General features: G+C 44.7%; 1 protein-coding gene across 3 annotated transcripts; it reads right to left on the bottom strand.

Moving 5' to 3' along the window:
• Nucleotides 1–48: 48 nt before the first annotated feature.
• On the bottom strand, nt 49–27,873 carry B4GALT4 (beta-1,4-galactosyltransferase 4). 3 transcript variants are annotated; one of them, XM_081860640.1, is made up of 9 exons: nt 27,574–27,873; nt 22,524–22,704; nt 22,278–22,426; nt 16,763–17,232; nt 15,066–15,298; nt 11,716–11,903; nt 10,636–10,758; nt 3,622–3,726; nt 49–2,954 (listed from the first exon to the last, which is right to left on the bottom strand). In XM_081860640.1, exons 4-9 carry the CDS (start codon nt 17,031–17,033, stop codon nt 2,813–2,815), a joined length of 1,062 nt encoding a protein of 353 aa, XP_081716766.1. In that variant the 5' UTR covers nt 17,034–17,232; nt 22,278–22,426; nt 22,524–22,704; nt 27,574–27,873; the 3' UTR covers nt 49–2,812. The 3 variants fall into 3 exon arrangements, with proteins under 3 accessions (XP_081716766.1, XP_081716765.1, XP_081716764.1); XM_081860639.1 differs by having other exon boundaries at nt 22,307–22,426; XM_081860638.1 differs by lacking the exon at nt 22,278–22,426.

The following is a 27,873-nucleotide window of genomic DNA, read 5'->3' as shown; positions in this document are numbered from 1 at the left end:
TGTTAATGCTTTAAGGTGGCAGTTAAGTATTAAATGTGTTTCAAAGTGTTAATTTTGTAAAAGTTTATTTTTCAATGAATTTAAATAAACTGCACTGAGTATTAGCGTTTTGTCTCAGCTGCAATCATTACCTGCTTTTCTGAAGGATCATTTCTCTCCTTAGAGGCTTTGCATTGCTCCAGAAGTTTCTGATATACAGTACATGGCAAGGGAAGACTATAGCCAATGAGTTATTTGCCACCTTCCCATATAAAAGAGCACATGGTCATTTTACAGTAAGGCATGGGTGTTAGGAGCTAACTCCCTAGTTCACATTCCTCTCTAAAGCAAATGATAGTGAGATGTGAGAGTGGCCAAGGTTTGCACCCCGCGTGCACTTTTGTTGTAAAAATTAAGACACCTGCTTCTAGGTGTATGTAGCTCTGTTGCGCTTGGCTATATTCATAGAATCCTCAAGTTGGAAGGGACCATGAGGGTCACCTAGTCCACTTTGAGACCATGCACAATTTAAGCGCATGTCAGAATGCTGGGTTTTGCTTTACAGAAGGTGCTTCTGCGTCTTCCATTAGGGCATCCTGTACTGTGCCTCTTTTCCTCAGAGCGTCCCTGATATGGATCAGTCAGCTCTTGGGAATGTGCTGCTAAACTTTCTGGTGTCAACTCGATTTTTCTTTTCTTTTTCCCCACAAGCCTCTAGCAGAATTAATAACCTCTTCTTTCTATTCAAAGCCGTCAACAGAAGCCTTTACTCCATCGCTTCATTATGCCTTGAGATCTGATGACTGTGCTATAAACAGGCGGTGATCATCTTTACTTATTTCAGTGCAAATGGCAGGGGGACTTGACATATGAGAGATTAAGCATTTGCAAATTGCTTATGCAGTGCATTCAGTAATGTACAGCGAAGATGCATCAGTAGTTCATCTTGTGTAGAACCACCATATTACAATGTTTGTTAGGTGTGAAGCAGGCAACAGGAACACAGGGTAGCCCTGTGTACTGGCAGCATTCCCCCCCCCCCCCCCCCGCACAATTATTCTGAAGGAAGCGTCTGGCTTGCATGGAGAAGGTCCCTGGCTCAATCCCTAGCATCTTCAAGTAGGCCTGGAAAAGGCTGCCAGCCTGAAATCTTGGGAGAGCCACTGCCAGCTAGTATGGACACTGGAGAGCTAGATGGACAATAGTATGACTTGGTATGAGACAGCTCCCTATGTTCTTAAGGGAGCTGCTTCAATAAGGGCAGGGTTTGCTCCACGGGGATGCAAATGATCTCCCTTTTCCCATGCACATAAAAGCTCTCTTCAGCTAGTCGATTATGCATTGTGCAGCATCACTGAGGGTGAGGCCAACACAAGTTCCTATTGGTCACTTCACCCACAAAATATGCACTGCGTATCGGCGGTGGCCATTTTGCACAGGGGTTGCATTCCTGACCCCGGCATGTGTGGGCGGAGCACGTGTAAGCCTGTCCCACCTCTGTCCAGCCCATTTTCTGACCACTTCCAGGTTGCAGTGACGCACACATGCGCAGACAGTCGTGGCCTGTATCTGCCTTGCATACTGTGGGGAACTGAAAGCATATCCACTAAGTGAAGTGACAAATGGTATCTACGGAGTGATTTGCAGACAGACAACTTGAAATTGTAACAACAAAGGCTTAATCATAGGAGCGGGCCTAATGAAGTCTATGCAACTTAGTCATGACTTGATGTAAGTCTCGGTGATTTATCTATTCTAAGCATTACAGCCCACTTTCATTTTGAACACCCACCCAAATTCAATAACTATTTTATTGAAAAACGCTCAGGATCAGTGGGCAAATATCAGTTGTATAATTTCTTCAAAATGCAAAACATTTCCTTCTAGGAATTGTTGAAACTTCACTCCCCCTCCCCGAAAACATATTCTACTTTTAGTACCATGGCCTGAAATGCTTTAGAAGATGCACCTAGAAGCTACACAACCACTTTTGTCATGCCCACACCCCCAGTAGTTGTTTCCAGACCATTTTACATGTGTGCATTATGCCTTTGAGGAACTGCATGGAGGAGCTTCAATATTTACTTCCACAACCTCTCACTCTGCATTCTCTTGCTGTCCTTAGGCAACGGCACCACAAACATTTTTACAAACCAGCTGCAAAATTAAATAAGGTTTCTCACGCACACTTAAGCTGACAATGTAATTGGAAAGCTTCACCAAGACAATGGAATACTTTTCAATATGCTCCATATTTTATTGCGAGTTTACAAATCTCCCTCATTCTCCCTGTGGGTATTCTTAACACGATGGCATCAGATACCTTTACCTCAGGAGGTTATGATGAATGCTTGTTCAACTGGCTGAAGAAAAAGCCATTTCCAACAGGGCTATCCCATTTAAAAAAGAATTGCCCATTGGATGAAGAAGCCCTTTAACTTTGCACCTTGGAAAAAGCATGGCAATATTGTCCTTATATCCTTGTTTCCACTTTAAAATGGTGGAGATTCAACATCAGCTATCAAAACAGATAGCTTTCAGGCAGTGGAAGTCAATACCCTCCAGAGGAAGGAATTAATATTTTTAATCAAAGAAAAAACCATGATCATAGAGTTATTCAAGTTAACCGCAGTCACCAACTGGCCAGTACTGTCCTGAAGTCCAGGAAGAAACATCTAACAAAGCTACTAGAGATCGGGTGCGGGGGGAACCCTATTCTTCCCCCGGTAATGTACTTGATTCTGGGAAACCACCAACAAAAAGGTAGCTGCTTGCTCTCGGCCCTGGAAATTGTCTTCCATTATCCATACAGTTCATTAGGCACAAGAGATGGTTATGAAATCTTGGTCGGCGTGCCAAAGTCCACTGTGATGTTGGTGTACAAAGGGTTGTGTTCCACGGAGAGCAGCTTGTAAGAGCAGGAGTTTAGCCCGTCTGTTTTCCACACCTGAGATACCTGACGCAAGAGTTTCATTCTGAATAATTAAAAATAAAAATGGGTAGGGTGGGGTGGAGAGAGAACAGAAAAGAGGGCATGAATTAAAACGTCATGAAGGTTCTGTTTTAGAGACAGGTACGCTATGTAAAACTTTGAAAGCAGATGAATCTTAAGTTCCAGTGGCCAAAGATGCAAACTGCCCTTTAAGAGGCAATACAGACCTGAGCAAGGACAACTTCTATATATGATATATTGTCAGGCTTGGTGTTTCACAATCCATTCATATGGGTACTGTGCCCACACTATGCTTAGACCAGGGTTAGTCACTTTGAAAGCAGATGAATCTTAAGTTCCAGTGGCCAAAGATGCAAACTGCCCTTTAAGAGGCAATACAGACCTGAGCAAGGACAACTTCTATATATGATATATTGTCAGGCTTGGTGTTTCACAATCCATTCATATGGGTACTGTGCCCACACTATGCTTAGACCAGGGTTAGTCAACGTTGTGCTCTGTAGATGTTGCAGGAGACAATGCCCATCATCCCTGACCATTGGAAATGCTGGCTGGAGCTGTTGGAAATTTTAGTCCAAAACTTCTGGTGGGCACCATAATGGCCACCCTGGCTTAGACCGTAAGTCACGTTTTCCCCCCATTTCCCACCCACCTAGTTTTACTACCATAATATGACCTCATTGACTCACCTCTGTCGATTTGCTTCGTTGCCTTGGTCTCTCGTGTGGAAGATCATCGTGTATTTGGCCACATGAGGAGAAGGCCGGATAACCTTCATCTTCTGCATTTCAACTCTATATGCAAATATAGCAATGATTTGCAAGCATGTCATGGAGATTGGGGGGGGGGATGAGGCTTGAGAATGATGATCAGAACCTCCCAACCTCCCCCAGCTCAAAACTATAAAACAATAGGCACCTGACTCACACCCCCTCTAGTGCATCAGTGCGCAGGTCCCTATAAACTTCAACTGAAATGACAGCCGCACTGTGCATTTTTGTACAAGCTGTAATGGAAGACCCTTAACTGTTACTTCTGCTATTAAAAATGTGGGGCACCATCTCAAATTTTCAGATATCCCTCAATGGGGTGGGGCAAACTTTGGGGCCTTTTAAATTCATTTAGTGCTTCCAATCTGGCTGTGCAAATAAGAGAATCAAGGCTAGCAAGTGCTAGTTTGCTTCTTCCTAATCCCATTTCCTTGTGGGTGGGCCATAGCCAGGTCGTCCATCTGCTGATTTAAAAAACCATCATATTCTGGTTAGAACCCCACTTCACCCAAAGGCATGTACCGAAAGAGTTCATGGGGGAGGGGGAATGCAGCTTGCACCTGACCTTAGCTGTTGAGTATGGCGCTGTGGGTAAAAGCCTCAGTGCCTAGGACTTGCTGATCGAAAGGTCGGTGGTTCGAATCCCCGCGGCGGGGTGCACTCCCATCTTTCGGTCCCAGCGCCTGCCAACCTAGCAGTTCGAAAGCACCCCCGGGTGCAAGTAGATAAATAGGGACTGCTTACTGGCGGGAAGGTAAACAGCGTCTCCGTGCGCTGCGCTGGCTCGCCAGATGCAGCTTTTTCATGCTGGCCACGTGACCCGGAAGTGTCTCCGGACAGCGCTGGCCCCTGGCCTCTTAAGTGAGATGGGCGCACAACCCTAGAGTCGGACACGACTGGCCCGTACGGGCAGAGGTACCTTTACCTTTTTATAGCAGATTAATTACATACTGTATCTTTAGGTGCCAGGTGAAAAGGTTTTTCTATATCCAGGCCTTTGGCTGATTAACATTCTATGGCCTTTAAAATGTCTTTGTGTGAGGTGGGCTCCTAACCCCTGGTGTAGACAATACTGAGCTAGACAGACCAGTGGCTTAATTTGGTATAACATAGCTTCCTAACTTCCTATAGTGCACGTGCCAAACAGAGATGCCCAGAGCTGTAAGACAACCAGTGAAAGAAAACCAATAATGATGGTATTACAGCTCAAGACTTCATTTGCTTAGGGATTCTAGGCAGTCACGTTGAAGGGACAAAATCCACAGAAGGCTTTTTACAATTAGAAGCAGTTTGCTGAAGGACAAGGCCTAACTAATCACTCGTAACTAACTCAAAAAGCAGCGCATCAGTACAGCACTGAGCAAAAACAAGTTCTAAAAAAAAACCAAACCCAAACAAAAAAAACCCAAACCCTTTCCCACTCTGCTTTATAACCAAACTTCATTTTGTAAGCGTATAACAGAGGGAACTGCTGCCCTCTATTGGACTCATGGATGACAGCAGAACCAAGGACATTCTTTTTCAGTACGGACGTTCTCTAGCCCAGTGGTTCCCAGTTAGGGGTCCGGGGATCCCTGGGGGTGCAGGGGATACACACCCAGGGGATCCCTTGCCATGGACTCATTTATCTTGTTAATTGCACAGTAAAAGTCATCCACGGATCATCTAGCCTCTGCTCACGACCAGCACCTACTTGCTGGCAGGGGAAAAACTTGTGAAAAAGTTTCTGGATGGCAAGTGACCTGGGATTGGACAAAAACCTCTGATACAGTTCCTTAGGGCTCTTGCAATTGGAGGGGGACGGGGGAAGAGAGAGTGCAAATGGCTTGCTCCACAGGGTAGATTCACATGCTTATCATTAAAAAAATGTAAGCGATCCCTTCCCCTTGCTCTCTACTTTTTAACTGAAAAGAACTTCTATCTTCATTCAACGACTATCAGGTTTTATTGTCTATCCCACTGCTTGTAGGTAGGGTTTTCTTGCCTTATGCATTTGGGATTCTTGTCTCATCTTGGAAATCCAACAAGGGAAATAGCTAAGCCAGTGGTTTTCAACCAGTGTGCTGTGGCACCCTGGAGTGCCTTAAATGATGGTCCGGGTGCCACAGGGAGCACTGGCCTCCATCCCTCTTTCCTTCCCTCCCTCCTCTGATACCCTCTCACGTCTCTGCTGCCCAAAGGCTGTTTGTGGCAGCAGCCCTGGCTACAAGCTCCCCAGGTAAATGGCGCCTCTGGGGCTGGCCAGGGGGTGCTGGTTGCCAGGAGCTGAGGCAGCCTTGGAGTAAGCGAGTAAGCAAGCAAGCAAGCAAGCAAGCAAGCAGGAGAGGGAGCCCAGCCAGCCAGTCCACCAAGCCCTTGCTTGGGAATGGGAATGGACAGACAAGTGGGAGGCTGGGCAGGCAGGTAGGCGCTGCATTTTCTTGTGCTTGCTGTGTGCAATGCCTGCCAAGAAGAGGGGAGAAGAGGGAACACTTCGCAAGGAAGGGGTGAGGGGCTGCCGGCTCTTCGGGGAAAGGATGACTTAACTAGGCTTCTGAGACTCGGAGCATGTTTTCCCAAAGGGGAGTCACAGAAAGAATGTAGTTGGTCAAGGGAGCCATGGACTCAAATAGGTTGAAAACCTCTGAGCTAAGCAAATTGCCACTATGGTTAGCACAACAGCTCACCCTCTGATGATTTAGTTTAGTGTTAGGGCTGGGCGATACTCTCTTTTCAACATCGTGATATATCAGCAGCTAAATACCAGTATACGCTGACATATCACCATGACTGGAATTTATTTTGGCTGCTTCTTCCCACTTTGGGAAGGAAGAAGCAGCTGAGATACATGGCCCAGTCCTACCTCTCAGGCTCATGTGCGAGCCGAGGAGCATCGGGGCTTTGTTGAACTGCTCAACTGGGGGGTGGAAGAGGTCTCCCGCCCCCCAACTGAACGAGCCAGCAGTGGGCTGGAGGCTCCGTAAACTGCTTGGCGGAAGGGAGCGGCAACCATGCACCCCTCAGCCAAGAAGTGGAGGGGGGAACAAGCTGTATCACGCCTCTCCGATACAGCTTGTTTCTCCCTCTGCCGCTGTGAGGGCAGAGTGGGATAGTGGCTTCACTCAGCAGTATATCGCTGGTGAAACCACCACCGCTCCTGAGTCCCTCTGCAACCAACGCCAGCTGGAGGAAGCCAAGAGCGGTGGTGGTTTTGCTTGCAATAAAGTGAAGCCACCATCACGGTCTGCCCCTCACCCAGGCCTATTTAGTGCAAAAGGCAGCCTGTGTGGATGTTGTTTCCATGTTTTCTGTGGGAAGCTATGTGGCTACATTTGGGGGTGGGAGGAAACAGATGTACGGCAGAATCCCAATAAATTCAGAAGTTGGTTGTTCCTATTAGGCAAACAGCAAGAATAAAAACCTCACTCAAAATAAGTACTGTATTTAACTAATTAATCTCTTTAAGCCAGGGATGAAACTTGGGCACAGGAGGACTAAATAAAGAAAAATTATTATCACTACTATTGCTACTACTACTACTATTACCAACATTACAAAATTCCAGCTGTTTTCTGTTTAGTCTTCACCAATACTGTATCAAGCCCTGACCAAGCCTTCACCTATGTCTTTAAGGCGCAAGATCCCTCAGTTAGCAGAACCATATGCTGCAAACTTTTGCTAAGATTACAAGTAAGGAATGGCATGTTTGAATACTCTCTCATATAAAAAAGCCTTTTGCAATTAGAACACTTGCACGCTAGGGACACAATTGCTTTTTTATTTTATTCAGTTGTAGTGGAGCAATGGGGTTTTTCCTACTGTCTGGGGATAGGCAATTTGTGGCAATATCACAAATTTCATGGTCTGTTTTTAGTATACCTACAATCCTTTGCTTACTAGGGGCTAACCTACATTTTCTTCAAAAAAATGCTTTGCACAGGTAACCACCAGAGGGGTTTCCCCCCCCCCAAAAAAGTAGGGGGTCCATGGCTTTGGCTTTTAAAAAATAGGGGATCCTCAGTAATTAGCTATCTGGGAACCGCTGCTCTAGCCACAAACTGCAAATTACATGCAAGAATACATAGGAATCCCCCAACCAAGGAAAAACAGTTTTCTGATGAGGAGATTAGGAGCACAGAAGCCTGCCCACCACAATTCCCCAGCAACTTTTTGTTTCCCAGCTGATTTTTTTCCCTTTGCAGAATTTTAGACAAGACTATATCCATTTACGGAATTCAAGTAGGACCCTGCAGGAGGCGCAGCAGGGATTAGGAGTGCAGAGGAGGAAGCACAATTGCACACACCACTTCCATGTTCCTAAGCTTCTCCTCTCAACTCTGTTTTTCCTTAGGAGGGGGAAGAGAAGCCACCAGGAGCTGGCATGCCTGTGTAACATGTAGTTCTGCCCATGGTGAGCCCCACCCAGAAATGCACAGCTGCTACTCAGACCACGCAATTGCAGATGTTGCTGCATGTTGGTCCTACTCCATGTCGACCAGAGCTCTGGGGGACTAGAAATTGCTGCCAGCACTGGATTTCAGCTCCTCCAGGCTTTGATGTACTCATCTCAGGGGAAGGGTATATATACCATGGACCGTACACTGGCAACAACAATTTATCTAGACTCTGGAATAAGATGGTCTGCAGATCATCATAAAAAAATTAAGAGCCACTCCTATAGGCTATTTCATCTTGGAACCATAAAATAAGTAGCTGATGTTGAATGATAGTGCTGGACATGTGCAGCATCCGTGCACTTATTGATAAAACCTTCACTGGCAAATAAACACACCTCAGTGAAGGGTATAGGGAGAAAGAGAAGCCAGAGATATGGAGAGACCCCGGATCAAATTACCAGTTGACATGGTTGAAAAATAACTCCTTTTTTAAACAGTTGGTTCACAAGATGCAAGGATACTTATGGTTTTCGAGAAAGAAGAAACTAAATGCCTTCCTACAGGACCCAGCTGATAAATAAACTTTCAAAAGGGGCCAAAGTTGACTTCTGGAAAAAATAACGCTATCAGTGACATATTTACAAAATTTCAGCAGCATTACTAATGCAATAAGGCACATGCTGCACCATGAAGATGGTCGAGGAAATAAAGTGCCACCATGTTAATTAAATTAATTGTGTCTGATGAAGTGGACTCTGGTTGTTTTTTTAAAGAGACTTATGCCATAATAAATTTGCTAGTTTTTAAGGTGCAACAAGACTCGTTGCTGTATTTCCTGCAAGAGATAAACACAGCTGGGACTGGAAATTCCTGCCATCTACAGAAAAAGACTGCCTCTCAATCCCAGCCCATCCCTTTTTAGCATTCAGTCAAGAGGAACAATGCTTCTATCTTTCCCTTTTATCAGCTTGCAGTATTTATTTTCTTGTAAATGGCAGTTCTGTTGACATTCAGAGAGGAAGGTAAACAGAAAGGACAAGTTCTCTGAGGCAGCAATAAACAGATCCTGTAAACAAAAGCCAATCAAACTGTCAACGCAGCTGGCAAGCAAGACTCCCCAACAACAGCAAGGAGAGCCAGCAGTTCAGAAATGCTGACGTATGAGAAATTTGATTATGATACACATCTTACAGGAGACTTAATGTTTTAATATTACCATGATTACTGTTTTCTTTTTAATTCCACACACTGCACATTTCTGTGGCTTCAATGTGTTAGAAATTGCTTTTTCTAGCAACAGCATCAGGAACATAGCATAACAGATATGCTAGACATTTGTACCTCTCTCAGTGCAAAGCTATCAATGTCCAGAAGTTTCTCAAATTTCTACATGGGAAGTTAAAAATTTGAAACGCAGTGGTACCTTGGTTGTCGAACTTAACCCATTCCGGGAGTCCATTCGACTCCCGGAATGGTCCAAAAACCAAGGCGCGGCTTCCGATTGGCTGCAGGAGCTTCCTGCACTCAATTGGAAGCCGCAGAAGCCATGTCAGACATTTGGCTTCTGAAAAATGTTCTCAAACCTGAACACTCACTTCCGGGTTTGCGGTGTTCCAGAGCTGATTTGTTCAACAACAAAGGCTTTGACTACCAAGGTAGCACTGTACTCTTAAAATACCTGCACAGTTTGCCGCTTATAGTGAGCACAAGAAAACAAACTTATGGTTGGAGCTAATGGTGGTTTGTTTTCTGGGGGGGGGGGGGGTTCCCCTCAAGTCACACTTTGTCCTTAGTTGCTGTGATGCACCTGCTTTTCAAGGGCAATAATGCAGTTTGTTGCAGGTGTGTTTTGCCAGCTGGAAATCAATTGTGGTAGCAACCTAGATGTTTCTTAGATGGTGCTTTGGTGTTCGAAGCAAAAGTGCATTACGAGCCCTCCCCCCATCTCATTTTGAATGCTGTGCCCATTTTACAGTCCTCCTTCCAATATTTCTTTGGTGGGTGGTCCTCACCAATTTTAGTACTTAAGCATATACATGTAATAAAGAGAAAGCAGGATTCTTTCCCACTGCCCACGTTAGGAAAGGCCTTAAATAATAGTTAGGTACAAGGGGGTCAATTTAAAAGATAGGGGCATACGAACCTGCCATATGCCATTGGCTCATCTAGCTCAGAATTGTTTACACTGACTGGCAGTGGCTGTCCAGGGTTTCAGGCAGGAGTTGTTCCCAGCCCTACCTGGAGACTGAACCTGGGTCCTTCTGCATGCAAAACCCGATGCTCTATCACTGAGCTACAACCCTTCCAGCAAGCAGACAGTTTCTGGTCACTAGTCAACCAGTAACTCCCTGTAATGATTCAAACTAGTGTCTGTACTCCTGTCAAGATTTCATATCCCCATTTAGGCTATTTATATTGTACAAGCTTCTCATCTCCAATTCGCCCATAGCACTTCTCTTCCCCTTCTGCATTCATTTTAAGCAACGTATTAGTCATATCCAAGGAGCTCCAATCACCCACAGTCTATGCCACCCACTTTGCTTAGGTGTGCAATTACCTGATGCGGAGGTCATCATCCTCTGCTCCCCAGCCCCAGTAGTTGTTAGAAAATCCATTCACCTTGGAAAATTGCTCTCTTGTTAGAGCAGTTACACCCCCAAAGTATCCTTGGTAACGCAACCTAGAGCACATAAGAAGTGGTGGAGAAAAGTCTTTTCAGAAAGCGGCATAAAACCAAACATAGCCTTTATCAAAAACTATTTTATAGCCAGAAAAAAGTTCAGTTACCCATCTGCTGAAGCAAAAAAATTAATAATGAAGTGTGTGTAGGGATATGCTCTCAGGGGCCTTGCCATGTCCTGAGCAAGCAGTGTTAGCTCACCTATGGCATGAAATCTGACTCAAAGACATTTCATTCTGTGAGATGGGAAAAGCCCTACAGATATAAAATAGAATGGACAGGACAACTGGTAGGGGAAGCTCCTCGAAGATGGGTAAGGCTGTGTACATATATACATAAAAGGCACTCCACATCTTTCTCCCAGGCTGGCAACAAGCAGCCCTAAGGCTAATTTTATGTAGCTGTTGGTCTAATTTCTGAAGCCCTCTGCCAGCATTCAGTTCATACCACCTGTAAGAATAACTCATCCATCCACCAGCAGCCTATTGCGGAGGAAAAGAGAGGTGGCACAGAAAGAGAATGGGGTAGTTCCACCCACACTTTGATCTGGCCCCACCTGCTTCTGGCTTCATGTTCACTCACAGATGACATGCGGTCCCTTACAGATTACACTCAAGAGAGAGCAGAGTTGCCCACCCCCCTGCTTAGAAAAACATGCAGAGGAAAAAGTGAGTCATGCCAGGTCTCTCTCACCTTCCCAGAAACTGCATCCACCTTCTCCCAAGGCAAGCTTTTTTCTCATGGGGACCAAGATGGGTTGCAGTGTGTGTGTGTGTGTGCGCGCGCGCATGCACACATACACATAGGATGGGTGGCTAGGGTGCCTGCTTCAATTCTGCTTGCTAAATTCAAGCAATGGTTATCACCCGTTGTTAGTGTCCCTACTTGTATCACTATGAAAGGGCAAGCAAATCAACACTTCTTCAGAAGATGCAAGTTCTCTCGCCTAGCTCCTACCTGTAGCCTGTGCTGTTTCTACCCACTACTAAGTGCTTTGGCTGACTGCCACACATGTAAATGTTGAAGTCATTCTCTGGTACCAAGTCCACGTCGTGGAATATGAAACAATCCCAGTTCTCTTCCTTCAGGGCCTCCAAGTACCCCACATTCAGCAGTTTTGCTCTGTTAAACTTGGCACTGCCAGCCTGCAAACAAGAAAAGGAAGCAATTTACGTCAGACCTGTTAAAACTAAGTAAACTTCCTATCAGGCTGCTCTTGGGATCACACATTTACAGTATCCTTTCCTGGCTCACAGAAACTGTACCATAAAAGCAGGTGTGGGGCTGAGAGAAAAGGTAATGGAAATATTATAAATGAATAAAACCATGTGTGTGTTTTGAACCCAATCCAGCTCTAGCTGCAAACAACTCATCTTGCATGTACAGTGTCTCTCATCCCATCAGCAGCCACCCTTCCTGGCTGCCTGTAAAGGAGAACACAGGGCAGCAAAGGTGCCCTCCATTAACTTGGCTAAGACCAGCTACCATTTGGCTGCTCCCCTCCTAGAACTGCCTCAATCAGTAGCTATTCCATCTGAACTATTGCTAAGACCACTGGCTGCTTAATCTATTCAAATGCCATGTGGTTGTTTTTACCTAGGTCTTGGGCTAAATTGGAAATTTTATTTTTTGTTCTTGTAGTTTTACTTGTTTACCTTATAACAGAATTGTTAAGTTGCTGGGAAAGATCTCCACAACCCATGGTCATTGATTACAACAGAGGTATGATAATTTAAACATTTGGCATTCAGTTTGCAACTTAAGTTTTAAAATACATGGGTATGGACTCCTTTCATAAGTCCCACTGTGTTCAATGGGGCTTATTCACTAGTAAGAATAATTAGGATTGCAGCCTCAAACTTATATTTTGCATTCTAAAGTTCACTAGCATTGGCTATATTTCATTCACTCTACAATAAAAGAAGATTTTAAACTGACTATTAATTTCCTTTCTGTGTAACTGAGACAATATTGTTTTGCCCCAAATTATTCTTCTGCGAAAGGGATGCGGGTGGTGCTGTGGGTTAACCCACAGAGCCTAGGACTTGCTGATCAGAAGGTCGGCGGTTCAAATCCCTGTGACGGGGTGAGCTCCCGTTGTTCGGTCCCTGCTCCTGCCAACCTAGCAGTTCGAAAGCACATCAAAGTGCAAGTAGATAAATAGGTACCGCTCCGGCGGGAAGGTAAACGGCATTTCCGTGCGCTGCTCTGGTTCGCCAGAAGCGGCTTAGTCATGCTGGCCACATGACCCGGAAGATGTACGCCGGCTCCCTCGGCCAATAAAGTGAGATGAGCGCCGCAACCCTAGAGTCAGTCACAACTGGACCTAATGGTCAGGGGTCCCTTTACCTTTACTCTTCTACAAACATATATAAAAAATACATATTTTCCTTCTCTCTTTTGAAATTGAGAGAAACTCCTTCAGCAACCTAAAGCCTGTTACAATGGCAAGGATGTGTATACTTTCTTATGGAGAACAGAGACACTCACAAAAGCATTCAGAACTCTTCCGGAATAGCATTCACTAGGCAAACAGGAAATGAATAAAAGATGAAAAGCCTTCTTAAAAGGAAAAAAGAGCTTCTTTTCTCTTTCATACAGAGCTGGTTTTATAAAAACCAAGTATTGACAAATGAATATTAATGCCATACTATTAGCTGCTTTTGTTTTAAATTAAACTGAGACTGCCAAGATGAAGCAAGTTGTCACTTCAGCACTGAACTTGAGATTCCAGGCAGCTTCAGGCAAAACGCAGGTGCTGCAAAAGGACAGGTGGTCTACCTAGCTCAGTATTGTCTCCAACAGGGGAAAGGAATCTTTGAACTCAAGAGCCACATTTGTTCCTGGGCAGTCTTCCAAGGGCCAGGTGTCAGTAGGGGCAGGGCCAAAGGCAAAACATAATGCCTCAGTAAAAATGAAATGAAAAGCTGGGACAGACCTGGGTAGAGGTCTGAGGGTCATAGAGAGGCCTGGAGGGCCACATTTGTCCCCCAGGCCAGAGGTTCCCCAGTCCAGGCCTACAATAACTTGGAAGCAGCTCTTCACAGCTTCAGACAAGGGTCTTCCTTAGGCCTACATGGAGATGCCAGGATCGCTGTGTAGAAATTCAGTGGAAAGTGGAAAGTCAGCCCTTAAGAAAGACGTTCTAGCCAAGTGTACAACACTTGCAACATACTTCAGTGTTCTGCCAGGAGAGCTTATCTAAAAATCGCCTGATTAGATGACGAGTACATGTGCAAATATTACTTCTGAGCAGAAGACTGGTGCAGTTTAAGGAATGGAACTCTCATCCCCTAGCCCCAATAATTTGTATTATTCCAGATTTGGAAATGGTTATCACATTCCTCATTTAGGTTTCCACTAAGCCAGAATGTAATTGTGTACAAAAGAGCATCAAACCAATGTCAATTTGGTCTACTTAAGAGTATTACATCCATCATGGAACTCAAGGTGGTGGACATGAGATTCCCAAGCCTCCTATCCAAGCCCTGACCAGACCCAAACCTGCTTGCTACAGCGATGTGGCTGAATTATACTCCCTCTGACTCCGTCTTGATCCATGTAGCTTACAAGCCTAGGAACAGGAGCAGCCAATAAAATAATGGATAGGTAAAGCAGCTCTGGAGGGCATGAGACCCAGTTGTACCACCTCCAGTTTCCACTGTAATCCTTTTTTAAAAAATAAAAAATTGACTAGATAACGTATTATTTATTAATAGGAGACTGACTTATGAAACATAAAGCGTGAGCCAAGAATATGTGTCTCTATTGCTATAGATGCTGCCACATTTTGCACTCAAGGGAAGAAGAAGGCCAAAGAACATTTTATTCTTTACAAAAAACACCACCTCTAAAGCAGTGAGTGCAAGGGAACTTCACCAAGCATAGCCGAAGGAAGTCAGGCACATACAAAAATGCGAGCCAAGCCCCAGGACACAAACAGGCAATTATTTGAGCAAGACACATTTCTCAAGCCTGGCAGCTTTGAGAACAATGCTCTACCAACAGTGCATAAAGTTAATTTGCCACCCGCTCCGCTTAATTCATCTGATCTGCTTTAAGCTCTTGCAGCAGAAGACGAAACTCATCAGCACCGGTGCACATGGGGACTCCTAACCGCTGGTAACACACTGATATGGATTTTTATCAGGACTGGGGGAAACGATGTGGAATGTGCCTGAAGCAGTGTTCTGATCCCCAATTGCACAAACAGACACAACAGTCAAAAGACCTCTAGACACAAGCACAGGGCAGGATAGTTTGATTCACCCCTCGTCTCTAGCTGCAGATGTTTTGTATGGACCCACCTGGTGGATGATATAAATGCCATAGTCCAGCTGCTGCCGCTGCAGAAATGGGTGAAGGTGCTCCAGCAGGTACAACAGGTGCTTCTCTCGGTTGCGATGTGGAATCAATATTGCGACACGTTGCTGAGCTAAGCAGCCTTCTGGGCGATGGCGTCCCTTTGACACTCGAGGATTCTCTTTCTGCACCTCCTCCAGTGTGAGAGATGCCTTAAAGAAAAGCTTGCTAGGGCCTCCTATGGGAAAAGGCATGACTTCAGTCTCATCTTCGTAAACTATAAACACAGCTGCTGTAAGTCGTAAGAGCAAATTAACTTAAATGCTTAGGAATCTGCGAAGCCATTTCGGAGACTGAGGAGGTTTATTTGATGCTTTGTTTTTTAAACTTGGAACTATACACTAAAATCTTTTGTAAGCAGCTAGATTTGGCCAGCAAGCTACTCTTTAAGTTACCTAAGGGGAAAGGGGAGGATGATTGGGGGCGGGCAAGCAATATTCTTCCTCAGTGTGGTCAGCTGTCAATTAGGCCTTCCATCCAGAGGTTCCCGGGGGCTCCTACCTTTGACTCTGTACCATAATCCTAAGAGCAAGCTAGAAACATAACCCCAAAACTGGGAACTAGTAACTGCAAACCATAAAGGGAACTCTGCAAAAATTGTAAAGCAGTGGAAGGTAAGACAACCACAAGTTCACCATCCCTGTTATCAAGGTCAGACTCATACATTATTGGTGTGGTACAGGAATAGCTTTTCCACTTGGTCCAGCAATATCTGAATAGTGGAATTATGTGGGGTGCCTCGATTATGGAGGAGATGCTCACATTAGCACTGTTGGCTGCCATCTCACAAGTTTCAGCACAGAAATGGAAATTTCTCAAAGGATCTCCATGGAATTCTAATATTTGTTGGCATAGGATTCAGCCACAGAACTGTGACATATGAATCATGTTTTTGAATAGTACTAGAAGATATGTCAGACGGAGAAATGTAACGCCAAGAGGAAAACAGAATGCTGATTTTTACAAGCTACAAGTGTTTTCTCATCTATGTGCAAATGACAAATTCTCTTTAAGACAGGGATAGGAACTGGATCTGGACAGCAGGCTGGATCCCTATCTCCGCCACCTACTGTGGGCCAAATGTGAAAGGTGGGAGGGACTGCCCACCTGTCAGTCACCTGATATCACAATGACACCAGTTGACCTGTTTTCATCCCATGAGGACTGCAAGCCCTGACAATCAGCTGATCATTGGAGCCCTGCACAGCTCTTTGAAGCCCTGACAATCTGTTGATAGTTGGGGCTTCAAAGCCTAATGGACAGCTCCCTGCTAGCTCCACCAATCACCTGATCATTGGTGGCTTGCAAGAACCACACAGAGCACTATACGCAGGGCTCTGCAGATGCAATCTCCTTTTTGGCACAGCTGCAACTTTACCTGCCTCACTCCCAACACCTTGTATAACATTGGGGTATGGCAGGTGGATATGGCTTGGTCAAATCAGCCTTGCAGGTCCAATGGGGAAGCCTGGCAGGCCTGATTAGGCACACAAGCCTGAAGTCTCTCCCCCCCCCCCGATGACTTAAGGATTTTTTTTTGGGGGGGGGAGGGAATCCTCCCCTCTTTGACTTCTTAGCTAAAGCCCCAAAATCCATGAAGTCTTGCTTTAAGACTGAGATTGGAAAACATGGATCAACTTACGCAGATACGGAGACAGAGAGGGACACGGGGGCCTCATTATGGGCAGTTTCACAGTAGGCATGGTGCTCTTGTCTGGATTTTCCGTTCGCTCCTCTGTGATAGTGGTTGGTTTTCGGAAACTCCCCACGATGCTTTTTGCTCTTGGAGTTTCGTGCACGGCATCCACTAAGTAAGTGGAAGTGGCCCAGCCCACCAATAAGACACACAAGGTGAATAGAATGAGCAGCTTGAGCTTGTAGGACACGTGAAGGCTGGCATAGCTCAAGCCCATGGCCTTGCCTGGTTTATAAGCTGCTCCCTCGACACTGTCCTTGACGTCTCCTTGTCACAGTGCACTTTGAGGAGAGCAGGAAAGTCAAGACGAAACAAGGAGTTCTGTGACGCCGCATTCTGACAAGTCTCCTCTGACTTTTGAACTCATGTCTTTCTAGCTGAACGATAAGCGGAAGGCAGGCATTACAAGAGTCGACCTGTTCAGAGAGAGACGAAAAGGTCATTCTATGCCATCACCCCTCCAAACTTTAAACAGAAGCACTGTGCAAAGGCTGTGAAACCAAAATACACAGGCTGTGGGAAAGTGGGGCTTTCTTCTTCCCTCTGTAATAAAACAAGCTCCAAAACGGTAAGCTTCATACACAGATAAAATCTTAATTTCCCAAGTGTTAAGGAAGCAGTTTGAAGAAACCAAGCTCAGTGACAGAGCGTATTTTTGCATGCAGAAGATCCCTGGCAAGAGGATGAATAGAGTAGGAAAGACCCCTCTACCTAACAGCCTGGACAGCTGCTAGATAGACAACTAGGGTAGGTGGAGAGTCACCTGGTATAAGGAAGCTTCCTGTGTTCCTATATTCTGTGGGGCAAGAGGGCATGTGGACTGCATTGAGGCATCTGATCAAGGCCTGTATTTTAAAATGAGCTTAAAGATATATTTGCAAATGTTTGTATGTTTCATGCCAGGCAGAAACCAGCTGGCTAAGCACTTTGGCAGTTGTTTATCTTCCTGCTCTCCTGAACAAGGGCTCCCCTGATTTATAGCAGTAGCAGGAGACAAGTTTCTCAAAGTTGTAAAAGGGAATTACAGGCTGGGAGCAAATGTTACACTGACCCTACATATTACAGAATACAATCAAGCTGCAAAAACACTAATTAAGAGTTGGTAAATAGTAAGATTTATTGTTTAACAGAAAATAATACCATGTGCCTCCCATCAGACTCTAGCCATATTTTCCTAAGGTTTAAGGTATACTGAGAGAGTTAAAGGGCAATAAATTTTGGGAAGAGCTAATGGGAAAAGCAGCTGGCTGGGAAAGGGGGGGTGTAAACTGAAGAGGCTTCTTTTGAAGCTGTTTTTTTTACTGAGTTCCTTTTTACTTTGCAAAGGCATTTTCTTCTAATAAGCTATCTATGTTATGTATGAGATTTGTTGGCTTAATGTAATTAGGCAAAGGATTTAGAAAGTACGAAATGTTAGATTCTTATGTTAGATTCTTATTTCATTGATGGTGTGTGAGAATGTGAACCCAAGATCTCTGTTTAGATAGAATTTAATACCACGAGCCATTTGTTTTAGCCATTTGTTTTGGAATGCAGGGGCAACAGGGGCAAAAGGTGATCTGGTAATTAAGGTGCCTTGTCGAGGCAAATATAAGATATATGGCTACTTGTCTGCCATTTATGGATAGAAGGAAATATAGCTCTTTGTCTCCCATAAAAGGTAATAGGAAATGGGTGTATCTTTTATGATTGGTTCTAGCAAACAGTCAATAGGAATTTCAACCAGGCTGATTGGACAGAGGCAGCCAAAGGAGGAACAAGGGGGCTGGGCTGAGGAAATATAAGTGCTGGCCATCAGGGCTGGAAGGGGCAGAGCTTTGGTAACCATATACCACTGTGCCTATCATTTATTTGTCTGACAAATAAATTATTATTTTAATTTCTCTATTGCTGCGTTGAATATTTCATTCCAGCTATGCGTTAACCACAAGCAGGGTGCTACAGCATGAGTGGAGATTTTGGATTATGCCTCCAATGAGTACAGAGTCTATTTAGTTGAGAACAGATGTTATAGCAACCAATTACTATAAATGCTGCTCAAGAAACATATGAATTACCTAAGAACCCTGGAATCATAGAATTGCAGAGTTGGAAGGGACCACAAGGATCATCTAATTCAACCTCCTCCAATGCAGGCATCTTTTTGCCTGAAGTGGTCACAAGTTACAAGCTGTTCAATAAATGTATGAACTCCCCTTTTCTTGGTTGATTCAAAAAAAGCACTCTGGGTCAGGTAGAGTTTACAGCAGTCTTCCCTATCTTGGTGCCCTCCAGATATTTTGGTCTATTGGTTCCATCACAGCTAATATTCAGGAACGATGGGAGTTGTAGTACATAAAAACAGGATATATACTCCTGTGGTGGGCAACTTTTTTTTTGTTTGGGGAGGGGAAGTAGCAGGTAAACCAACTTGTAATCATTTTGGTGAAAGGTGGCATACTATGATTTAAAATAAATAGTTGTCAAGTGGACAGTTTTCTTGCTGAGGATCCAGCCCAGGGGGAACAAGTTATCTCAGCTTGAAAAAGAAAAGATGAAAGAGTGCTTATTGGCTGAACACCTGCGGCACAAAACTCCCTCACATCTCCCTGGAGTAGTTTTTAAGCCTAAATAGAAAAATTGGGCACAATATTATTGCACGTTTAAACAATCATACATAGGAAAGGGAAGGTAAAGGGAAGCTAGACTCATCCCATGGAACCAAAACACATGTGGACTCCTATTTTCATATACATTTGAAAGCAGGCTTAAAAATCCCCCCCCCCGGCTTCTCCTCATCAGCCATATCATCCTAAGATGACAAGGCAGCATTAGAATAGGGCAAGTCACCAATGGTTCCTCCACCTGCAAGTACATTATTAACACAACAGTAGGAGAAATGCAATGTAGATGGGTTAAAAATAAGCTCATTAAATGCTAAACACACACACACACACACACACACACACACACACATTGTTCAATCTGCAAGTTCAAGCATGGCATTTCAGTCTCAGCTCAGCAAACAGCTATGCAAAAAGGAAGTAGGGAGGCTGAAGTCCCCTACAGGGACTCTGAATATATTATCTGATGGCTGGTAGATAGGCAAGGTACGTGATTTTGAGGAATGCATCTTTGCAATGCTATGTGCCAAACAACTGATGCAGGAAAAATAAAGGGATAAATACACTGGGGTTAAAAAGTGCAATATCAATTAAGCAGAAATTTTTTAAAAAGTTGTAGAATGTGATTAAATATGCAACAGGGATAGAAAAATAAAAAAGCACAAGAATTAAGCCATTGCATGGACAGTTTCTCACATGCAGTATCTTGTTTCCACCTACACTGGCTCCCAGTACGTTTCCGAGCACAATTCAAAGTGTTGGTGCTGACCTTTAAAGCCCTAAACGGCCTCGGTCCAGTATATCTGAAGGAGCATCTCCTCCTCCATCGTTCTGCCCGGACACCGAGGTCCAGCTCCGAGGGCCTTCTGGCGGTTCCCTCACTGCGAGAGGCCAAGTTACAGGGAACCAGGCAGAGGGCCTTCTCGGTAGTGGCGCCCGCCCTGTGGAAAGCCCTCCCATCAGATGTCAAAGCGATAAACATCTACCTGACATTCAGAAGACATCTGAAAGCAGCCCTGTTCAGGGAAGTTTTTAATATGTGACATTTTAGTGTATCTTTCATCTTTGTTGGAAGCCGCCCAGAGTGGCTGGGGAGGCCCAGCCAGACAGACGGGGTACAAATAATAAATTATTATTATTATTATTATTAAAGTTACTAGTTTGTGGCACGCTCTAAAACCAGCAAACTATAATTCGCACCTGCCCTCTAAGCAAATAATGCTTTGCAACAAACCTGCAACTAACTAAGCAAGTGGAATATACAAGGAAAGAAGACAAAAAGGGCTTTTTCCCATACCACCAACTCATGAGATGTGTAGTTTCAGGGTTCACTGTGTTTTGTAATTTTTTTCTTGTGATTGTATGTTTTTGTTTAACCATTTTTAATGTATTTTTAAATTGTTGTAACCCACCATGATACCTTAGGGTGAAGGGCAGATAATAATAATGTTAATACACATTCAAAATAAGCAATATGGCGAAAAGGCACTGTGATCGTGAGACCTCAGGACATGGTGTAGCTACAATGCAAGTATAGGATATATTATCTGACGGTGTTTTGTTGTTTTCCAGTATTAACTATGGACTGCAGCTTTGGCAGTAATGCTCATTTATTTATTCACAATTATATATAGCAATGGTGTCTTTGTGTATTGAGAAATGGCTGCAAATAGGAGACTGCAAGGTTCTGTATTGACTTGGTGTGGATATATGCCATTGAATGGAAATGACCTGTGTTCCCCCCCCCCCCAGTAACTAATGACCCTAACTAATGACCCATTTTAAGCATTTGAAAACTACAGACACAAAGACACTGCATAAATAAATGTATAAAGCGGGAGAGGGGAACAGTTTTTCAGTCCAGGGGCTGCATACTCTTGCAGGCAACCTTCTGGGTGCCATATGTCAGAGCTGGGTGGCAAAAAAGGGGATGAGGCAACAGATGTGACTCTCAGATTTGTACAGAAGGCTAAATTCCAGCAAAAGAAAAATTCAGAGCTGTCTACGTGCACACACACGTCCACCCAGGCACTCAAGGAGAGAGCAGGGCAGGGCCAGTGAGGGTGCAGCCTGGGGAAAGTCCCAAGGGCCAGACAAAGAAGCACCCAAGCCTTGGGTTCCCCGCTTCTCTATTAGGATATCCCATACAGAAAGACATGCGGTGCAAGCACGAAATAAGACACAGTGGAACCTCGTGTTACGGACGGGATCCGTTCCAGAGGCCCATCCATAACACGGAACTGACACAAGCATGAAGTGCCACATCTGCGCACGGCGCAATTTAGCGCTTCTGTGCATGCGGCAAAACCCGGAAGTAACCCATTCCGGTACTTCCGGGTTGCCGTGGGACACAACACAAAAACACGTAACCTGAAGTGGATGCAACATGAGGTATGACTGTACTGACTGGGCCATGCTGTTTTTATTGCAATTATCTGTATGTGGTTTTTTTAATTATTCCATACCCACCCCACCCCACTTTCAGATGTTCTTATTTTAATCTGTAAGCTGCCTTAAGTCCCTGTAAGGGGAAAAGATGATGTAATAATTATAACAGAGCATTTACTTTGCATGCAGAAGGTCTTAGGTTTAATCCCCAGCATCTCCAGGTAGGACTGGAGAGAAGCTGCCAGTCAGTTCACTAGGGAGCTAGATGGACTAAGAGTCTGACTTAGTATAAAGCAGCTTCCTATGCTCCCAAAAGAAATTTTAGAAGAACATCAGAAAAAGCTGGAAAGCATTCATTTGCATTCCTTACACTTGCAGGCAGATACACTTCTACCTAAAAAAAAAACCCTGAAGGCAAGGTCAGCTGAAAATACCGACAAGAAATAACCTGAAACTGAAAGAACTAAGACCTGAGTTCAATGAATGCTTTTAAATTCACCGCTTTCCCGACTTTCATCATTTCTAATATGGCTTCAGCTGTCCTTCTTGCTCTCTACGCTGAAAATCCTTCCACTGGAGTAAACGTGATCAAGCTCCCATTTAGCCTGGTCCATTCAGCCTGCAACAGAGACTCGAGTCAAAGATGCAACTCATCCACTCGCTCCCATTTCCTTCCTGCTGTTTGAGCTAAGAGAAAGCGAGCCCCTTAGACTTACTTGATCTTGCCACCGCTGCTCCTCTTCCTGCTGCGGTGAAGCTGTTTTGTCCTTATCGCAGCTACGAGGGCTCCAGTGCCAAGTGGCAGGGCACTTTTCAGACCTGAAACCCCACACCATAAAGGAACCTCTGTTGCCTCTCAGGGATTCAGGAGGAGTCTGCTCAAAACTGCAGGAGCCACTGAAAGAAAAGTCAACAGTTTCAGCCTTCCCCTGTTAGAAAGCCACTCCCTCGCCCCTTCCGAGACATTTAATTCCTCCCACCACTTCTCTTTTCTTTCTAGCAAGATGTGAAAAGAAGCCACATCAGGAGAGCTGGAGCAGGGAAACACTCACAGATGCCTGTGCAAAAGTGGCCTGACAAAATCGGTTGCCAAAACATACAAGCCCCGATTTATTTCTGCCCTGCAAGTTTCTCTGCCTTTGTAGGAAGTCATAGATCACAGAATTGTAGAGCTGGAAGGGGTCATGAGGGTCATCTAGCCCAACCCCCTGCAATGCAGGAATCTTTTGCCCAATGTTTATGACCCTGAGGTCATTTTGCCCAATGTGAGGCTTGAACCCACAACCCTGAGGGTAGGAGTCTCATGCTCTACCAAGTGAGCTGTCCCAGCTTCAAGATATACCACCAGTTTCTTTGTGAGTTAAATGTACCATATATGCCACCCACACAGAATAGCTCCTGGGTTAATAATAAACAAAACCAGTTTGGAGAAGAGCTGGTTTTTCTATAACAGTAGTCAGATGTGTGCTTTGAATGCAGACGGCCCAAAGTACAATCCCCGGTGTCTTCAAGAAGGGGTAAGAAGGTTCCCTGCCTTAAACCATGGAGAGCAGCTGCTAGTCAGGGAGTGGACAATACAGAACTCAATGAACCAGTGGTCTGACTCAGAATAAGGTCAGCTTCCTACGTTTCTGGTCTATAAACAACATGAAAAGGGAAACAACATATAAAGACCAGAGTGGGAATCAACTAAATTTTACTTAGTAGACACAATGAAATTAATCAACATGACTAAGGTCCATTAATTTCAATAGGTCTACTCTGAGCTCAATTGATGCCACCCCAGCATAGGAATAGCAGCTTCCCACCCTCCTTACCCTGCACTTTGCTTCTTCACTTACATGTTACAAACCCTGCTAAGGAGTTTTAGAAGCCAAAGTGCTCCCAAATTCAACAGTTATGTAAGAAGCAAGTTGCCCAGGAAGTCCAAAATGTTTGTAACAAACAGTTTGTATAATCTGGTCTGGAAATGAAACCTGAGGATTCAAGTGAATACATAGCAGAATTTCAACCAGGCTTTAACCAGGTTAACCCTTGAGTTTGTATGTGATCTGAGCACCACAATGCAGCTGCATTACTAGCATCTGTCTTGTTTAATTTGGTTCATTCACCCCCCAAAAAATCACTTTATAGCCATTTAACAATTAAAAGTCATTCTTGTTTCAATCTAAACTTATGCTATATCCTAGGAAACGTTTCCTCCCCCTTCGTGCTTCGGAAATCTAGAATTTCAGATGTCCTCTGACAAGCAGTAATAAACTCTAGTTTTATTATCTGTTTGCCAGTCTATAAAGGAAAAGAAACACTTTTTCTGCTGCCTTCTCCTGTACACTAGGCATAATTACTGAAATTCTCTATGCCAGATAAGACAACAGAGTCTGGATGATAGGTGTCAAGCGGACAATGTAACCTTCCTTTGTCCTCCTACAGCTTCCAGCTTGTACGTGCTTAGACAGTGACCTTAATTTAGGAAAAGTAATCTGTTCTTGCTCCATTGAAATCAATGAGGCTGGTTAGTTGTAATCCAAGCATATTCTATTCATTTATGTGCGGCTTCAGGCATCATTAAATTTTTCTGGCTTGGCTCCAACACTTAGAGCAATTACTAATATTAACTTCAAATGTGATAAAGCAACTTTCTGAGTATATAAATATCTTGCTGCTGGGAGTCTGAAAGCGAAGGATCCAATTCATTCTGGGAATCTTGCACTATCTTTTGGAACTGCTGCCCTGGTGAGAAAAAGCAGCGTACCTTGCAGATGCCAGAGAGCAAGGCAGTTTCTATTAGCAAAACCAAAGAAAAAGTCAGCCACACATATCGAGACAAATTATTTCCTCAGGTGATGATTGCATCCAGAAAATTAATTAGAAGTTGGTTCAATTAAAAGAGGTGCAGCAACTCCTGTGCACAAACACTCATTAAGTTTCAGCAATAAAAGGGAGCAATAAAAATACCCATGCTGGGATGGGAGAGGCAGCAAATTAAATAGCAAGCTCTGAACTTCCGTCTCCTGTCTGTTGAGGTACTGTCAGCACTCATTTGATGTACAACAGCTGTGATCCTAATCCTGGTGCATTCCCTGGTGCTGCCACATAATGATGCACATGGTGGGGCTATAAGGCAAGGTTAGTAGCAGCAACCCTAAAGAGCCCTCTCTTCCTTTCATTTTCACTGCTTGCAACCTTGCCTTGTAGCCACTGCCCACTTTTGGCCCAGCTGCCAACTTCAAAGACTGGGGTTACTAAAGAAAATGACCAGGACTTTGCTCCAGATAATTTTCAGGTAGAGGAGCACAATTCAAACTGCACAATCCTTCTGCCAAAGCAAAGCACACTTCAGTTGTGTCAAACTGGCTTAGCATCTTTGAGAGCAAACAGCAGCGGGGGTGGGGGGGCTGAGAAGGGTTTTTTTGTGGGAAACCAGTGTGACAGGCTCTATTGTGAGCTCAATTCATATTGCCCCAAAACCCAAGGCTTCTTTTTATTCTTCAAAATAAAGAAACAGCAACATTAGGTGCACTTTTTAAAAAGCATGATTAAAACGAAGTATGATTTGGCCCCTAAAAGGAACTTGCAGGAGGAAGTGAGAGATAGGAATAACTCTCCCTGTCTCCCCAGGGTGCTTTTCACTGACCGGAAGGGAAAACTGAGGCTTTGCTCTGTTGTATTCAATGTTGATGAGGAAGGAATGGAAGCATTGTGAGAATTAATGCATATGCCTCTGTATTCTTATCTAAGTAATCCTCACATGTTGTGTAGTCATAGGGGGACAACATGCTTACCAGTGTTGTTTGTCTATAACACTTGTCCTAACAAATTAACACTGGTAAAATGACTTCAGGCCACAAAAAAAGTTTATACCTCTTGGCTAAAGGCTTTTTTTATTGAAACAGCATACAGTACATGAAATTCTACTCTTTCTTCTGAAAAATGCATTTCCACAAATGTTCCATTTCTCCCTATCTATCGGAAATTCTGTTACAAATCTTGCATCGTAGTTTTTGGGTAATAAATGAAATGTTCAGTTGTATTCTTCTAGACCACTGGTCTTTAAACAAGAGTCTGTTATTCGAAACAGGACTGCAAACTTACCTAAGGAGAATTACATAGGCAATGTAATGGTGATCTTTTGAAGTGAAAATGAAAGCAACTAATAGAGGAAAGAGGAAAGGGGGAAAGGAGGGAGAAAAGGCCACAGCTGCTAAGTGTAAATAAATCAATGATTGGGGATTATGGCCGTTGTCCCTATTCTAGAATGTAATCTGTAAAGTATCAAACGTTGGAATTATATTTACTAATAAAAGTAACTATGCTTTATAGAAGTTAAGCTCAAGTGTATTTCTGCAAATGTCAACAAAAAATGAGATTAATCATCCAATGTAAACTGTTTTAACACATAGTTCTTAATAGCACATAACTGTGCAGCTGAGCGACTTTTGGAGTAAAAGGATCATTCAGCCAGCTGGGTGCAGTGCTGAGAAAACTTAGGTCAAGGGGCCGGATGCAGCCCTCCAGTCTTTTCCATATGGCCCTTGGATGTCTCCCAAGGTCATAACACTCACTGACCCTGCTCTTCCTTGAGTGTTTTTGCCTAGCTAGAATGGGTCCTTAAAGTATAATGCTTCTTGCTTGTCCAAACAGAGGATGCTGAGTTGTGAATGTAAGAAACCTCTTGAGTTTTGCATGCCTAGCTTGTAGCCAACTGTACAAAGGCAAGGGTGCATACCCTTCCCCACCTACTTTGGTCCCTGCCCTACCCACCAGGGGCACGCAATCCTCAGGTTGCCCACAAGGAAACACACCCTTGAGTTGAAAAGGGTACCCTATTCCAGGACCAGAGGATCAGGTTCAAATCCCCATTCGTATATAAAGCTCACTGAGTAGCCCGGGGTAAATCATCCACTCTCGCTCTAGCGTAACCTACCTCAAATGGTTGTCATCCGGCTCACACACCTCTATGGCCTCCTTAAAGACCTAACAGAGACAAACAGCTGTATGGGAGTCCGGCAGACAAGCCTCCCTTTTCGAGTCAGCCATCAACCGAGGCCTTGTGTACAGATTCACAGCATTCCAGGCACATTCCTTGAATTTCCCCCTGACAGCCACCCAAGTCCATGCACTATCCCAGCCAGAGCTTTATGAGAACTGAGAGGAAATAGAAAAAACCATGTGCTCTATACAGTTCTGTTTTAAAATACACAGAGAGAAAATGCATTAAACACATATTCGTTTCCACTGGGCGTTTTCTATACCACCCAGGATCTCCTGTGAGGACGCTCCCAAACGCCAAGAGCCCATTCCTCTCCTGTCCCCATGGAGCGGTGCTAGAGTGGTACCTCGGGTTAAGTACTTAATTCGTTCCGGAGGTCCATACTTAACCTGAAACTGCTCTTAACCTGAGGTACCACTTTAGCTAATGGGGCCTCCTGCTGCCGCCGCGCCACCACCGTGTGATTTCTGTTCTCATCCTGAAGCAAAGTTCTTAACCTGAAGCACTATTTGTGGGTTAGTGGAATCTGTAACCTGAAGCGTCTGTGACCTGAGGTACCACTGTACTTGTGTTGTGAGACGCGCATTTTACGCACCTCCGGCTTGAAATGCGCTACTTCTGCCCCAAGGTGCCTGGTCTTACCCGCCCCCCACCCCCCAAACCCCGGACATTTCGACGGAGCGGTGCGCCCATAAACCCGCTGCCCCGCCACGCCGCCGCCGGTCTCCTCACAGGCAAGTCCCGCCGCGCCTAGGGCGCTCCGGCTGTCCATTTACCTTCGGAGGAGGCCCGCCGACCACAGCGGGGGTTTTACGCCCGAGAAAGCGCCCACGGGCTCAGGCAGCCCCAGAGCATCCCTTCCCGGCTCCCTGGAGAGGCCGCTGCTCCTACGCGGGAAGCTGGTACGCGGGAAGCGGGCCGAGGCGCCACGGGGCTCCTTCACGCGCCGCCCGCCCGGGCGCCTCTGGTCCGGCCGTTACACGGGGCTTCGGGTATCAACCCAAATCCCCCGCCAACCACAGAGACACGGACGGAACGGCCGCCTCCGATGACCATAGAGAGATTCCTCCCGGCAG

This window comes from Podarcis erhardii (assembly GCF_964252035.2).
Source record: "Podarcis erhardii genome assembly, chromosome: 4".
Lineage (NCBI taxonomy): Eukaryota > Metazoa > Chordata > Lepidosauria > Squamata > Lacertidae > Podarcis > Podarcis erhardii.
The sequence above is the reverse complement of the archived record's forward strand: the minus strand, read 5'-3'. Positions and strand labels throughout refer to the sequence as shown.

Excerpts from the sequence above, each read along its gene's own strand:
- B4GALT4 (XM_081860640.1), bottom strand. The coding sequence starts at position 17,033 with ATGGGCTTGAGCTATGCCAGCCTTCACGTGTCCTACAAGCTCAAGCTG. Across the intron at positions 15,299-16,762 it reads CTCTCTGTCTCCGTATCTGC|GAGGCCCTAGCAAGCTTTTC; the intron begins GTAAGTTGATCC and ends CTTTTCCCATAG. Across the intron at positions 11,904-15,065 it reads GCATTTATATCATCCACCAG|GCTGGCAGTGCCAAGTTTAA; the intron begins GTGGGTCCATAC and ends TCTTGTTTGCAG.